Genomic DNA, 15,942 nt, shown 5'->3' with positions numbered 1-15,942 from the left:
TGACAGAGTTTTAGATTTCAATTTTGCTTTATTTCAGAGAAATAATTATATAAAAAAAAACACAAAATCCAACTCAAAACCAAGCAGTAATTGCACTTATTACAGCCTGCTTTGGATATATATATACTAATTTAAACATAAAAATAATAGGAATTATACGTTTATTTGAAAGGGAAATTATTATCTAGATAGTGATGAAGTAAAAGAGTGAGATACATTTATATTAAGACTAAAATATAACATTACTTTATAATATTAAGTCTAAAATACACAAATCTTTGAATCTTTGAATAGAGTTCTAGAGAACACTTTTAAACACACTTATAGCAAAATCAATTTTAAAATGTTTATTCACTGTAAACAAAATATAAAAGCTGAAAGAAGACAACAACATTATAGTTACTGCACTCTGTTTATCATTACTATTAGAACCTTTTACAGCAAAACCAGAGTGCAGTAACTTCATTTTTGGGGTCAAAGGTCAAATAAATCATAATTTTTTAGCATAAAAATGACATCATCAATACATGTAGAAATAAGTGTCATATCACTTATCTACCTATAACCCATTTGGCTGGTCAGTTAAAAAATGCTATAAAAACTTTACAGATTAATACTTTTTTTCTAATTTTTTTCTGCATAAACCTCTTAAATAACTTCCGCCCTGCTCAAAACTACAAACATTCAAAGATTTTGAGGATTTTAACCCTTTTAATGCCGGTTTAATTACATGATGTCACTGTTTTTATAAAGAAAAAACAGAAAAATTGAGTTATTTTCCATATAATAAATAATTTCTGGCTGGGGCATTGGTTTTTATCACAGCCTTGGAAATGTCAAAGATTAAGAACAAAATTGATTTTGATGCAATTTTAGTTTTTTTTTTTTTTTAATTAATTTAAACAAAACACAACATAAATCACCAATGGATAAACAGAGTAAAAAAAAGAAAAGAAAAAATAAATAAATGAATAAATAACTAAATAAATAAATAAATAAATAAAACAGTTATTTTGTGTAGTGTCAGATTTAAAATGTAAAAACCCCTTTATGGCCACTAGATGGCAGACATGTCCACTTCTAAAAAACGCTATAAAAATATTACTAATATATATATTTTTTCAACTTTTTTGGGTTAAATCTTTCAATCAACTTCAGTCCTGATCAAAAACAACAGCCAAAAAAATATTTATTATATGGTAAATAACTACATTTTTGTGTTTTTTCCCCCCCATAAAAAACATCAGTGACATCGTGCAATCAAACTGGCATTTAAAGGGTTAAAATGGCAAAACTGTTTAAACATTTGGTAGTTTTGAGCAGGACGGAAGTTGTTTAAGAGGTTTATGCAGAAAAAAGTAGAAAAAATATCAATCTGTAAAGTTTTTATTGCGTTTTTTTTTGGAAGTGGACATTTTCAGATATCTAAAGTCACCTTTGGAACACACTTGTTGAAAATAATGTTATCTATATTTTTAGTCTTATCCATCAATAGCTGAATTATGCGTCATTGTGTTTATCCGTCTGTGGCTAAGAGTCTGAAGAGACTTTATTCTATCAGTTCAAACATGCAGAAACACTACAGAGTTACTACAGAAACAGATATTTTGTACAGTTTGTGGTTTATTTATGGCTTTATATTTGCATTCCACTTCTTGGTTTCATTCATATCAGAGCTCTTCCTGTCTCGTGCTGCATTCAGGAACCGGAAGAAAAACAAACAATCACAGCACGAAGAAAGACAAACAGAGCTGTGACAATGCTGCAGACATCACAACATCAACATTTACAACAATGGAGTCACCAGGAGAAAGCAATGGAAGTTATTTTTAAGTGAATTTGTTGAAAAAGTTGAAAAATTATACTATTTACCACAATAAAAACCACAAATAAGCTCAATGAACTGTTTTGGAACTTGAAAATGTAAACATATGAACATGTACAAAGATAAACATTTAAAGGTTAACATTTTAATAAAACTATATACAAGAAAGTTGCATAAAAACATGTATATTTATAGGCTTTTTCCCTTGTTAGCTGCAACTCTTCAAAACAAACTGTGTGCAAAATTACACAGAGAGCTACAGCAACTCTCAAATATTTCTGTACTATCAAATTAAAAGTATCATATCTTTGGTTTTAAATGAGCTAGGGATGTCAAACAAAAAGTGGGAGAAAGTTTCACGTCTGTACTTTGGAGTGAAGTTGATAGCAGCGCTCCATGTGACCTGGTTTATTTGTTAAACGTCACATGATCTGATCAGGACGCCACCATCAGAGACCCCAGAGGGTTAAAATGTATTTCCTTGTGAGGGACTTTTATTGTGAAGTTTAAGGGTCTGATTTGAGGGAATTCCAGAGTAACTTTACTTTTATATGTTTCATGTTTATGTAAAACGCTCTTAATGTGTGATTCTCATGAAGCCAGTCTAAGTTCTGTCTATGAAGATTATAAGGACATACTTTATTAAACTACATATATTTCACTTTTATATGAATGAACAATAAAGCCACAATTCATTGTTTTGTGCTAAAATAATATTTTCTATATTTCTCTATGCTCTCTATCACCATAAGTTTAAATTTTTGGTAGGAGCCACTTCATCAAGATTGCAGATCGGAGATGGCAGCCATATAAAATCTATGAGAATGAATATATCTTCCAAACCACTTCGAAGGTCAATCTTAGTGTCAAAATATACATTTACTGGGTCAAATAAATCATTTAAAGCTATTGAGAATATCACTAGATGATTATTATAATAGATCATATAAAGTGCATGTATTTTGAAAAATTGATAAAATGCACAAAATGTGCAAGTGGCTGTGGTGCAAGGTGCTCAGGCAAGAAGGTACACTGGAATTGCAAAGATCTTTGTAGTTGTAAATGTAATAAATAATAAAAGATCAAATGATCAAATAATCACCTTGTGATATTCTCAATAGCTTTAAATTATTCTTTGACCCATTAAATGTAGATTTTGACACTAAAATTGACCTTCCAAGTGGCTTGGAAGATATGTTGGTTCTCATAGACTTTATATGGGTGCCATCTCCGATTTGCAATGTTGATGAAGTGGCTCCTACCAAAAATTGAAACTTATGGAGATGGAGAGCACGTGGAAAAAATTTGGTGCTTTTGTCCGACATGTCCCCTTTCTTCTTAAATCTGGTCCTAAGCCGCCTGACTACTGTACTTGTGTCTAACACGAACTGGTGAGTAAAATAGGCAGAGCAGTGGCTAACGCTAACCAACATAAAGATCTGTTAACATGACGTTTTAAGTTATATAAAAAGGTGTTTAAACACAACTCAAAAATAGAAAATAAAGCTTTTATTCATGAACACCCCCAGCAAACATTACAATAGTTATTTCTACATGTGTGTACCAGATGTTTTCACACTATTCTTCCAAGGAAAATGGATTTGGGGTATTTGTCTCTCAAAGACGCCCACTGCACGAAGAAGTAGTCTGATACTGGATAGAGGATCTTCCCAGTGAGCGACAGCGTCTGCACACGGCAAATACTCTCAACAAAAACTATCGAGACTTTCTTTATTCCCAGAACTCCAAGCAGGAGTCCTGCAGCACACAGGGGGACACAGGTCCCCGGGCCGTTACACAGCACCTGAAACAACAGACAGAGAGACACCACAAAATGATCAAAAAATGACCAAAACAGACACAAAATGAATTTAAAAAAGACATAAAATGACCAAAAAGACACAAAATGACTAAAACAAACACACAAAATTACCAAAAAAAGACACAAATTGACCAAAAAAAGACAAGAAAATGACCAAAAAAACACACAAAATGACCTAAAAACGACGATCAGGGGGATGAGCACATTTCACATACTCAGTCTTTCATAAAGGATGTTTCCATTACAGTCCAGTACCCAGAATGAGGCGGTCTCACTTGCAGAAACGTCCCTAATTTGAATACGAGCCGTCCTGAGAGATCTTTTGAGGGGATTTTTTCGTCCCTGTAGAATAGCAGGGACGTTTTTCTCCTCTAAAAAAATCCTGGTTGCTGATTGGATAGAACGCTAAGCAGGATGTGACGTAGTACTGGACGCCACAACAACACATGAGCGTGTTACTGGAGGCTCTGTCAGAGGTGACTGTTATGTTCCTCTGTCAGGAGCACTTTCAGTACGTCGGCCTGCTCAGTAAGGAGAGCAAGTGAGTGGAAGTCAGTCCGTGAGGAGGTTAATCTGCTAACAACATACAAGGCATTTACAAAAAAGTTGAAATTGTGGCTCATCAGCACCTACAGCTGCCAGCACTAAAAGATAAGGCTGTTGTGTTGTTTTGATGTTATGATAAAATGTTATGTTGTGATGTGGTATTTTTTCTTAATTGTATCGTAAGTGTTTGTAGGCCTATATGTATTTTGTATATTGTACATGTTTTTTTTTTTGTTCTTTTTTTACATCATGGCCAGGGGACTACAGATGAAAACTAATCATGTGTTTTATGAAATTGCACTGTCCCCTTTTAAATAAACTAATACAATTTTTTTTTTTAATTTGTAAAAGCCGGCTAAGCAGTGTTGCCAACTTAGCGACTTTGTTGCTATATTTAGTGACTTTTCTTTTAGTGACTATTTTTCAAGAAAGCGACTGGAGACAAATCCAGCGACTTTTTCTGGTGTTATTGGAGACTTTTGGAGACTCGTTGTTACTCTTCTTAACGAGCCGCGGGGGCCAGTGGCTCTTCTTAACGAGCCGCGGGGCCAGAGGCTCTTCTTAACGAGCCGCGGGGCCGGACGCTGTTCTTAACAAGCCGCGGGGGCCAGTGGCTCTTCTTAACGAGCCGCGGGGCCGGAGGCTCTTCTTAACGAGCCGCGGGGGCCAGTGGCTCTTCTTAACGAGCCATGGGGCCGGAGGCTGTTCTTAATGAGCCGCGGGGGCCAGTGGCTCTTCTTAACGAGCCACGGGGCCGGAGGCTCTTCTTAACGAGCCGTGGGGCCGGAGGCTCTTCTTAACGAGCCGCGGGGCCAGTGGCTCTTCTTAACGAGCCGTGGGGCCGGAGGCTCTTCTTAACGAGCCGCGGGGCCAGTGGCTCTTCCTAACGAGCCGCGGGGCCGGAGGCTCTTCTTAACGAGCCGCGGGGCCAGTGGCTCTTCTTAACGAGCCGCGGGGTCGGAGGCTCTTCTTAACGAGCCGCGGGGTCGGAGGCTCTTCTTAACGAGCCGCGGGGTCGGAGGCTCTTCTTAACGAGCCGCGGGGCCGGAGGCTTGTCACATACAAACTTATTGTAAGTCGCTTTGGACAAAAGCGTCAACTAAATGACATGTAATGTAATGTAACGAACTCCGTTGGTTAGCCGCTAAAAAAGTAGCTGTAAGGGAACAAAAGGCCGAGGGAACTAACTAGTAGGAGGAGCCAAAACACTCAGTCGCTTTCCAACAAGTACTCAGTGGAAACACGCCTCGTGTGTGTGTGTGTGTGTGTGTGTGTGTGTGTGAGTCAGTAGCAGCAGTGAAGGCAGATCAGTGAGCCTCACAGACAGGGGGAGGGGATCTGGATAAATAAGTGGCTTCAGGCCTGAAGGCTGGTTTTACAGGAAGCCAGACAGAGAGTCTGGAGAAGTCATCATAGAGAACCAGCAGCTCTTCTATCCCTCCACACTGGAAACTACAGAGAACTGTTCAGTCATTCTAACAGCTCAACAACAGACGTAGAGACACTTTACACCCACAGAATCAAATGGTTCATGTAGAGGCAGATGTAAGCATTACCTAATAACATTTAGCTTTTTAAGTCGTAAAATGAGGGGCTCAGTTTACTCATTGACTTCCATGGAAGTCCAAGAGAATTCAAATTATTTCAGAGCTCTTGAAGTTGTTGTCCATCACTAGACCTGAAAATGCCAATCTTAGTTAAAAACAGTCAGTGGTGGAAGACAAATTTGGTCTAAATCATGGATCTCAAACTCGAGGCCCGCGGGCCAATTGCGGCCCTTGTGACGATATTTTGTGGCCCCCACCTTGATATGAAAGTTTAATGTGAGCTTTATATGAATGGCACTTCGTGTTGTGTGTGGAAGGTCCCTTTAATTACTTTTTTTGGTAATGTTGTGTCTTTTTTTGGTAATTTTGTGTATTTTTTTGGTAATTTTGTGTCTTTTTTCGGTAATTGTGTGTCCCTTTTTTTACTAATTCTGTGTCTTTTTGGTCATTTTTTGGGTCATTTTGTGTGTTTTTAAAATAATGTTGTGTCTTTTTTGGTCATTCTGTCACTGTTTTGGTCATTTTTTGTCATAAAAAAAAAAGTGTGTCTGTTTTTGTCATTTTGTGTCTTTTTTTGGTCATTTTGTGTCTTTTTTTTAAATGTTGTGTAATTTTTGGTCATTTTGTGTCTTTTTTTAGTAACTTTGTGTCTTTTTTTGGTCATTTTGTGTCTTTTTTCAATAATTGTGTGTCCTTTTTTTAGTAATTCTGTGTCTTTTTGGTCATTTTTTGTCTTTTTTGGGTCATTTTGTGTCTTTTTTAAATAATGTTTTTTTAAAAATTGTGTCATTTTTTGTAATTTTTGTAATTTTGTGTCTTTTTTTGGTCATTTTGTGTCTTTTTTTAGTAACTTTGTGTCTTTTTTTGGTCATTTGGATACTGCTTCCAGCGCCCCCAGGTAATTAGAGTTTGAGACCCCTGATCTACAGTAATATTTATATTGTATGTTCAGTTCCAACATGTACTGCAATATTGTTTACAGTTGTGCACAGCTAATAGCAAATACATTCCTAAGTTGTTTTGTTTACTCATGTTACAGTTATTACGCTGCAGCTATAAATGCGTCTGTTTGCTGCTTTACATTGACTGTTTACAGACTCTCCTCTGTATATGTGAGTCTCTGGAGGTCTCCAGCTGTTCTTCTGCTCCAGTTCAACCATCAGCCGGCTGGAACATTCCTCACATCACTCTCCAGTCCCCGGCTTTGTTTTAAAGCAGCCACCAATAATCACAGGGTTCAGCCTGACAGACAGCCAGAGGAACCGGTTTCAGGTCTGGAATCCTCCAAATGTTCTCATCTGTTCTCATACAGACCAGAGAGAAGCTGTTTGTACTTTAAATTAGAGAAATAAACATCAGAGTATCAGCTGATAAAACACATCTGCTGTCATTTTACTTTACTCACATCATTTAGGTTCATCATTTTGATTGTTATTTTGTAGAGTTCTACCAAAAATTCCAGCAGGGGGCGCTAAGTTTGGCCGCAAAAACATTTTGGTCCATTCATTTCAATGCAAAATGAGAAAACTTCTCACTTGATTTATTACCTCACACTATGGTCTCAATCACTAGTAAAAAATCATCTTCAAGACAATTTTGATGTTAATAGTTCAAACCGGGGGTCTCAAACTCGCGGCCCGCGGTCCACTTGCGGCCCTCGTGACGATATTTTGTGGCCCCCACCTTGATATGAAAGTTTAATGTGAGTTTTATATGAATGGCACTTTACTGTGTTGTGTGTGGAAGGTCCCTTTAATTACTTTTTTTGGTAATTTTGTGTCTTTTTTAAATAATTTTGTGTCTTTTTTTATAAAATGTAATTTTTAAAAAATCATTCTGTGTCTTTTTTGGTCATTTTGTGTCTTTTTTAAGTACTTTTGTGTGTTTTCAGTCATTTTGTGTCTTTTTTTGTAATGGTGTGTCTTTTTGGTCATTTAGTGTCTTTTTGGTCATTTTGTGTCTTTTTTTTTTTTTGTAATTTTGTATCTTCTTTGGTTATTTTGTGTTTTTTTAAGTAATTTAGGGTTTTTTTTCTGTCATTTTGTGTCTTTTTTTTGTAATTTTGTGTCTTTTTTTGGTCATTTTGATACTGCCTTCAGCGGCCCCCAGGTAATTTGAGTTTGAGACCCCTGGTTCAAATAATGGCCCCATTTAGAAGAAAATAGAAGATAAAGAATCGTATGATTTGGGGCGGGGCTACCTTTGATTGACAGGTCACTAACAAGGAGAGCCGTCATCAGGAGAGAAGCAGAACAATGCGTATCCACGGCAACGTGTCAATAAAGTTATATATAACGTTATATAGATATAAAAAAGGAAGTTTAGCGGTTTGGTCTCATAACTTTGACCCTTTCACTGTATTTTCACTTAATGACAGTTTATTTGAACGTTTTGTTCATTAAATGTCTTGTTCAGCGTTTGGTTGGACTAACAGACACTCCAAGGAGTCGCTGCTCAGTTTTCTGAGGTCAGTAACGAACATTTAGTTTTTGTTTTTTGCCAAAACTAACATCCCAGTTAATGCTCCAGTTAATGCTAACATGAATTAGCAGCAGCTTCTCTCAGTCAGGTTGAGGTGTAGAGGTGACGTCACTACGTCCATTATTTATAAACGGTCTATGGTTTCTTCTCCCTGTTTACTATGTAGTCTATTAGTGTGTGTGTGGCTACAGTACAGGGTATATTAGTGTGTGTGTCCACTCACCATGTCAGGTTGGAGTCTGAACACCAGAGGAAGAGAGAACCGTAAAGCATCCAAGGTGCTGATGACGGAGGAGCTCCAGGACTGATGAACCTCTCGACTCCGAGGGATCCGACAGATGGTGAACTGAGGAACGAGTTGCATTCAGTTAAAACATTTTTTATATAATATTTAAACCCTCCTATCTCAGATTTCACAGCCACATGAACAGGTCAGAGGAGGACTTGAGTCTACACCTGTTTACATCGAAAGCATGGGTCTCAAACTCCCCACCTTGATATGAAAGTTTAATGTGAGTTTTATATGAATGGCACTTTATCCTGTTGTGTGTGGAAGGTCCCTTTAATTACTGTTTTGGGTAATTTTGTGTCTTTTTCAATAATTTTGTGTCTTTTTCAATAATTTTGTGTCTTTTTAAAAAAAAAAAGTTTTGTCTTTTTTGGTAATTTTGTGCCTTTTTAAATAATTTTGTGTCTTTTTTTTTAGTAATTTTGTGTCTTTTTAAATAATTTTGTGTCTTTTTTTGTAATTCTGTGTCTTTTATTGGTCATTTTGTTTCTTCTTTAAGTTATTTAATTTTTTCTGTCATTTTGTGTCTTTTTCTGTCATTTTTGGTGTGATTTCGTGTCATTTTTTAGTAATTTTGTGTCCAGCCTCCAATCCAAGCACAATTCAGTGAATATGGATGAAACCATGTGAACAGTGAAATAGGTTCAATAGTTACCAACTGAATCTCAAAGTTTCCAACCATTTGCATTATTGATAATCTACAGGTACATGTCAAAAATTAGAATATCGTGAAAAAGTTAAACATTTTTTGTCAATTATTTTGTGAAACTCATATATTATATAGATTCATTACACACACTCAGTGTCTCAGAAAAAAAAGAGAAACACAGATGAAAAGTGTCCTGACGCCACCTGGTGGTGAAAACTAGCAGCACCACAGATTCTCGGAAGTAGGAACTCCATCACTCGTTTCATCTGCTTCCTCAGACAGTTTTTTAGGTTTTAACTTCAGTTGAGAAATGTTTGTTGGACAGCCAATAATGCACACACACACAAACACAAATAGCTTAATGCTACAAGATGTTTACTTGTTCCAGTTTGTAAACATCACAGGTTTAATTTCAATAACTCTTTAAAGCTCTTTGACGTTATTTCAGAAATATTAGGGGGGAATTTCAAACATTCCTACTGATTTGTGGAGATTTGTTTGTCTTCTATACATCACTGAAGCTGAAGTCAGCACCAAGATTATTATAGTTAACGAAAACTAGAATTGGAAAAACATTTTTGTTAACTGAAATAAAAATAAAACGTTTTTTACAAAACGATAACCAACTGAAACTGTATTTTGTCGTTACAAAACTAACTAAAACTAACTCAAATTATAGTGAAAATTGCCTTCATTTTCGTCTTTATCATCTTTTTTCATCCGTAAACCTTTTTGGTTGATATGAAATCTATTTCATCTATCTGGTTTTATGACTTAATAAACTTATTGGGGCTGAGATGGATCAGACAAAGGAAATAAAGGAAACATTTATTGTGACCTTATTGAATCTGGCACCCAACAAATACCCCATTACAAAAAAAAACTAAAACTAAAACGAATAGAAACTAAACTAAAACTAAGCATTTTCCAAAAAATAAAAACTGATTAAAACTAGCAAACTCACTCTAAAAACGAATTAAAACTAACTGAATTTGAAAACAAAAAATCACAACGAAACTAATGAAAAATCCAAAACTATTATAACCTTGGTATGAACTTCTTATACACTTTTTTTTGTAAAATTCAGCAAATATCCACCCAGAGTGGACTAGCTCCATTCTGAATGTGCAATTTAAATATATTGAGGATATTTTGATGATTCTGGCTTAGAAATAATGAAAACACAAAACTCTGTCAAGTTTGATTTTTTTTTCTCGTTAATGTGTATTTTTCTCTTGAATTTTTAGATTTTCTCATAAATTTGTATTTTTTTCTCTTAAATTTGTCATTTTTTTCCTTGTAAATTTGTATTTTTCTCATACATTTTAGATGTTTTTATCATAATTTTGTATTTTTTTATCTTAAATTTGTGATTTTTTTTCTGGTAAATTTGAGATTTTTTTCTCTTGTAAATTTGTTAGTTAAAACTAAGAATTTTCCAAAAAATAAAAAACTAATTAAAACTCACTCAAACTCAAAAACTCAAACTCACTCTAAAAACTCATTAAAACGAACTGAATTTGAAAACAAAAAAATCAAAACGAAACTAATGAAAAATCCAAAACTATTATAACCTTGGTATGAACTTCTTATACACTTTTTTTTGTAAAATTCAGCAAATATCCACCCATAGAGGACTAGCTCCATTCTGAATGTGCAATTTAAATATCTGGAGATCAAATATCAACAGTCTTTCTCCAGAATTGCAGACTCTACCTGTAATCATCTCACCAATTTACCCTGTGACCCCTTGAGGTAACATATTGAAAACGGTTTGTAAATGACCTGCTGCTCCAGTTAGCCCTTTCTGCTGAGTAATATTGGTTTGATAAATGATGAATGAAGTTCAGTATCTTGTAGGGTCGTCAAAAGTATCGATACTCAAAAAAGTATCGATAATAAAACGTTGTATCCGGATACGATACTCATTTTCAAAAGTATCAATGAAAAGTGTTATTTTCTCGCGACTTATCAAGCTTGCCTAATATTGTGCACAGCATGAAAAAATATTGTTCTAATAATTTTGTCTTTTTTTAAATAATTTTGTGTCTTTTTTTAGTAATTTTGTGTCTTTTTAAAATAATTTTGTGTCTTTTTTTTTAGTAATTTTGTGTCTTTTTAAAATAATTTTGTGTCTTTTTTTTTTAGTAATTTTGTGTCTTTTTAAGATAATTTTGTGTCTTTTTTTTTTGGTAATTCTGTGTCTTATTTAAATAATTTTCTGTCTTTTTTGGTAATTTTGTGTCTTTTTTTTTATTTTGTGTCTTTTTTAAATAATTTTGTGTCTTTTTTTTAGTAATTTTGTGTCTTTTTAAAATAATTTTGTGTCTTTTTAAAATAATTGTGTGTCTTTTTTTAGTAATTCTGTCTTTTTTTTAGTAATTCTGTGTCTTATTTAAATAATTTTGTGTCTTTTTTAAATAATTTTGTGTCTTTTTAAAATAATTGTGAGTCTTTTTTTTCGTAATTTTGTGTCTTTTTAAAATAATTTTGTGTCTTTTTTAGTAATTTTGTGTCTTTTTTAAATAATTTTGTGTCTTTTTTTAGTCATTTTGTGTCTTTTAAATTGTTATTGTTTATTGTATTTATTTATTTTTTGCACTACCTCAGACCTGAAGCTTGTTATCATAGTTGCAGTTTCTTTTTGCACAACTGTTTTTTATTATAAATATCTAACCTGTGGTTCTGTTTATTTTTACATGTTGCATTTTTCTTGTTAATAAAAATATTTCTGTTAAATTTTGGGGTCTTTGTTTTTATCCTGGTGGCATCGAAAATGGTGTCGAGTATCAGTATCGAGTTGAACATTTTAGTATGGTGACAACCCTACTATCTTGACATCTCTGCACAAATGTACGCCTATGGACAGCTGTTTACCTGAGACTCAGAGTCAGATTGTTGTCTGGAGCTCTCAAAGCAGCAGATCTTGTCCTGGCTCATTGTGTCGGTGTCAGCGATGACATAATGTCTGGGAGAGTAGGCAGCAGACAAACTCTCCACCAGCCGCAGGATCTCTGTGGTGTGACCACCTGGACAAACACAACACACTCTGTCAGTTATACATGGTGAACATATGATCAGCATAGAGTCTAGAACAGGGGTCGGCAACCTTTACTGACTGAAGAGCCATTGTCGGTCAAAATAAGAGAAAAAACAGTCAGAATGGAGCCGCAGACCTTATTTTGAGCCTTAGAATGGACATTAAACAGCCTACCAAGTCTAAATTAACATTAATAATAGGTAATAATGAGCATTTATTGATATGATCTCGTCAGAATGCAGCGAGGACCCGAGTGCAAATGAAATCAGAGGCTGGAAACTAAAGAAATATTTCAGGAGATTTGGAATTGAAAGCTGGCCGAGCTCGGGAAACTCAATATTAGACTTGAATTTGGCAAAATGTAGATGTAACGGGGCAGACCTGTGGACTTTAATCAGATATGAAGCACATTTTAGTTAACTGAAGAGCTACATGTGGCTCCGGAGCTGCAGGTTGCCGACCCCTGGTCTAGATGAAACATATGAGCCTGTAACAAAGGTATTAGTTGTTTCAATATTATAAGGCTTTATTATTATTATTATTATTATTATTATATGTACACTACTGGTCAAAAGTTTTAGAACACACCAACTTTTCCAGAATTTAATTGAAAATGATGCAGTTTAATGTCTCAGTCTACTCTAATTAATGCACATTTGCAACATTTAAAATTCTTTATTGAGCATGATAGTGTTTTGAAAGTAAAAAAAAAGATTCAAAATCACATTTTATGTTGAACTAAAGGACTAAAAAAAGACACAAAATGACCCAAAAAAAAGACACCAAAAGACACAAAATGACCAAAAAAAGACACAAAATGACCAAAAAAAGACACAAAATGACAAAAAAGACACCAAAAGACACAAAATGTCTAAAAAAAGACACAAAATGTAAAAAAAAAAGACACAAAATGACCAAAAAAAGACACAAAATGACCAAAAAAAAGACACAAAATGACAAAAAAGACACCAAAAGACACAAAATGACCAAAAAAAGACACAAAATGACCAAAAAAAAGACACAAAATGACAAAAAAGACACCAAAAGACACAAAATGTCTAAAAAAAGACACAAAATGACTTAAAAAAGACACAAAATGACAAAAAAAGAAACAAAATGACCAAAAAAAGACACAAAATGACTTACAAAGACATGAAAAGAATTAAAAAATGGACAAAATAGCCCAAGACTCCATAGAGTTAAGTTGTTAACCCATTTCTTGTTCCCTGAAAAAGGCCTACTTGTATAATTCTGAAATGTACATTATTTTCCAGTTTTGGTTAAGCTTACCTTTTTTTATTTACCTCTGGCAGTTCACCACTTACCTTTGGACCCTTTCAAGCTGTTCATTTGACTTGAACTGCTTGAATTTCAATAAAAAAAATGGAAAAATTGGGGTGTTTTAGGTAATTTTGTGTTTTTTTTTAAATAATTTTGTGTCTTTTTTTGGTAATTCTGTGTATTTTATTGGTAATTTTGTTTCCTTTTATAATAATTTAGTTGTTTTTCTGTAATTTTGTGTCTTTTTTGGTCATTTTTGGGTCATTTTGTGTCTTTTTTTTAATAATTTTGTGTCTTTTTTGGTAATTCTGTGTATTTTATTGGTCATTTTGTTTCTTCTTTAAGTAATTAAATTTTTTCTGTAATTTTGTGTCTTTTTTTGGTAATTTTGTGTCTTTTTTGTAATTTTGTGTCGTAGAAAAATATAAATCTGTAAAGTTTATATCACGTTTTTTTTGGAAGTGGACATTTTCCGCCCAAAGAGTCTGACAGGGTAAATAAATGATAGTGGGTCCAGAGGGTTAAACACACAAAGTAATCCAGCACAGTCCAGTACAGCAACGATAGGTGAAGCTAAAGAAACATTACTGCTAAAAGTCACCCTGTTAAAATAATCGCCTCACTTTTCTTTTCTAGTTTTGCAGGAAACACAAAAAACTTCACCAAAAGTGTAACATATGACATTTATTGATCATTTCACTCAAAAAGGAACAAAGGATGGCTATTGGCATAGTAATAACACTGTGTGTTAATTATGTCACTTAAGAGAAATAAATGACTTAGGCAATTTTCTGAACATGCCTTTGTGACTTAAGCAAGATATGATAACACTTTATTTTGAAGGTGTCTACATAAGAGTGACACAAACCTGTCATAAACATGACATGACAAGTATCATGAGCATTAATGTTACTTCAAAGTGTCATTAATGTTCATGACACATCCCATGTCATGTTTATGACACGCTCATGTCACTCTTATGTAGACACCTTCAAAATAAAGTGTTATCATATCTTGCTTAAGTCACAAAGGCATGTTCAGAAAACACATTTTATTTTGACTTAAGCATTATAAATCTGCTTAAGTCACACACTTGACATAGGCCATTATCTTAAAGGGTAAAATCACATGATCTGATCAACTGAGGATGGAGGAGATTTTACCATAGGTGGCTATGAGATGATTTAGGCAAAAAAACAACAACAATTTACACAAAAAATGACTTTATTATTATTTTAACAGTGTGATGTAATGCTCGTTAGCCCCATATAATAGTTTGGACAGTTTTAGTATCGATGGTTCGCTCTTGTGCGCCAGAATTTGACATAATATCTAATAAAATCCAAAATTAGTCTTAATAATTAAACTTAATAATAAATAAAAAAAAAAGACACAAAATGACTAAAAAAAAAGACACAAAATGACAAAAAAAGACACACAATGGCCCAAAAAAATACACAAGATTACTAAAAAAGACACAGAAGTATTAGAAAAAGACAGAAAATTACCAAAAAAGACAGAAAAGTACCAAAAAAAGACACAAAATGACTGAAAAAACACTAAATTACTTTAAAAAGACACAAAATGATCAAAAAAGACACAAAATTACTAAAAAAAGACACAAAATTACCAAAAAGACACAAAACTACCAAAAAAAGACACAAAATGACTGAAAAAAACACTAAATTACTTTAAAAAAGACACAAAATGACCAAAAAAGGCACAAAATAACCACAAGAAACACAAAAAAAGACACAAAATGACCAAAAAAGACACAAAATGACTTACAAAGACACTAAATGACAAAAAAAACACACACACACAAAAAGACCAAAAGCTAATTAGCTCCAGGACGTCACTGTTTATCTCTATGAAGGGAAGTTATAGAAGATGACTTTTTAACCATGAATATGAGCTAATAAACGTTAATGTTACCTGATCCTGCAACGATGAGAACAACAAGCGGACCTTTAGCTCCAGGTTTATAGCTCGGTCCAGCCTTCACGGTGGTAAACAACCGGAAAATAAACAACAAACATAGAATTAAAACAGCGAATACTGCAGCCAGAAGGAGCGCCATGACAGCTACGGCAGCTCTGGAGGACCAAAGGACACGAGGAGCGATTCGCTTCTTTTTCTTCTTCTTTGGTGTTTATTGGCAGTTGGCTTCCTTTTCGCTGCATTTACCGCCATCTGCTGGACTTCTTTCATACTTTTCCTTCTGTTATGTTCTTTAACTCGATGGAGTCTTTCCATCCTGTCTGTATTCACCATTTAAAACATGTTTAAATGACATGTTGGTATTTATTTTTTTCACCTATATGACCTGATAATAATAATTGATTTTTTTATTCTGACTTACTGGATTAAAACATTTTGAACCAAAAGAAACAAAGAAAAACCAACATAAATGTGATCTTGTGATTGTGTGTGATCCTGTCATCAACTCTGGTTTTTATTCT

General features: G+C 34.1%; 1 protein-coding gene across 1 annotated transcript; it reads right to left on the bottom strand.

Annotated features, from left to right (window-relative positions):
- Positions 1-3,319: 3,319 nt before the first annotated feature.
- On the bottom strand, positions 3,320-15,591 carry alg14 (ALG14 UDP-N-acetylglucosaminyltransferase subunit). The gene is made up of 4 exons (XM_059327033.1): positions 15,416-15,591; positions 12,037-12,188; positions 8,445-8,567; positions 3,320-3,629 (listed from the first exon to the last, which is right to left on the bottom strand). Exons 1-4 carry the CDS (start codon positions 15,558-15,560, stop codon positions 3,399-3,401), a joined length of 651 nt encoding a protein of 216 aa, XP_059183016.1. The 5' UTR covers positions 15,561-15,591; the 3' UTR covers positions 3,320-3,398.
- Positions 15,592-15,942: the final 351 nt, after the last annotated feature.

The sequence above is a fragment of the Centropristis striata genome, chromosome 23, assembly GCF_030273125.1.
Source record: "Centropristis striata isolate RG_2023a ecotype Rhode Island chromosome 23, C.striata_1.0, whole genome shotgun sequence".
Lineage (NCBI taxonomy): Eukaryota > Metazoa > Chordata > Actinopteri > Perciformes > Serranidae > Centropristis > Centropristis striata.
The sequence above is the reverse complement of the archived record's forward strand: the minus strand, read 5'-3'. Positions and strand labels throughout refer to the sequence as shown.

Bases quoted from the DNA above. Each gene is read 5' to 3' on its own strand.
- alg14 (XM_059327033.1), bottom strand. From the start codon at position 15,560: ATGGCGCTCCTTCTGGCTGCAGTATTCGCTGTTTTAATTCTATGTTTG. The intron at 12,189-15,415 runs GTAACATTAACG...GTGTTTGTCCAG, and splicing joins TCTCATCGTTGCAGGATCAG to GTGGTCACACCACAGAGATC. The intron at 8,568-12,036 runs GTAAACAGCTGT...CTCGTTCCTCAG, and splicing joins AATCTGACTCTGAGTCTCAG to TTCACCATCTGTCGGATCCC.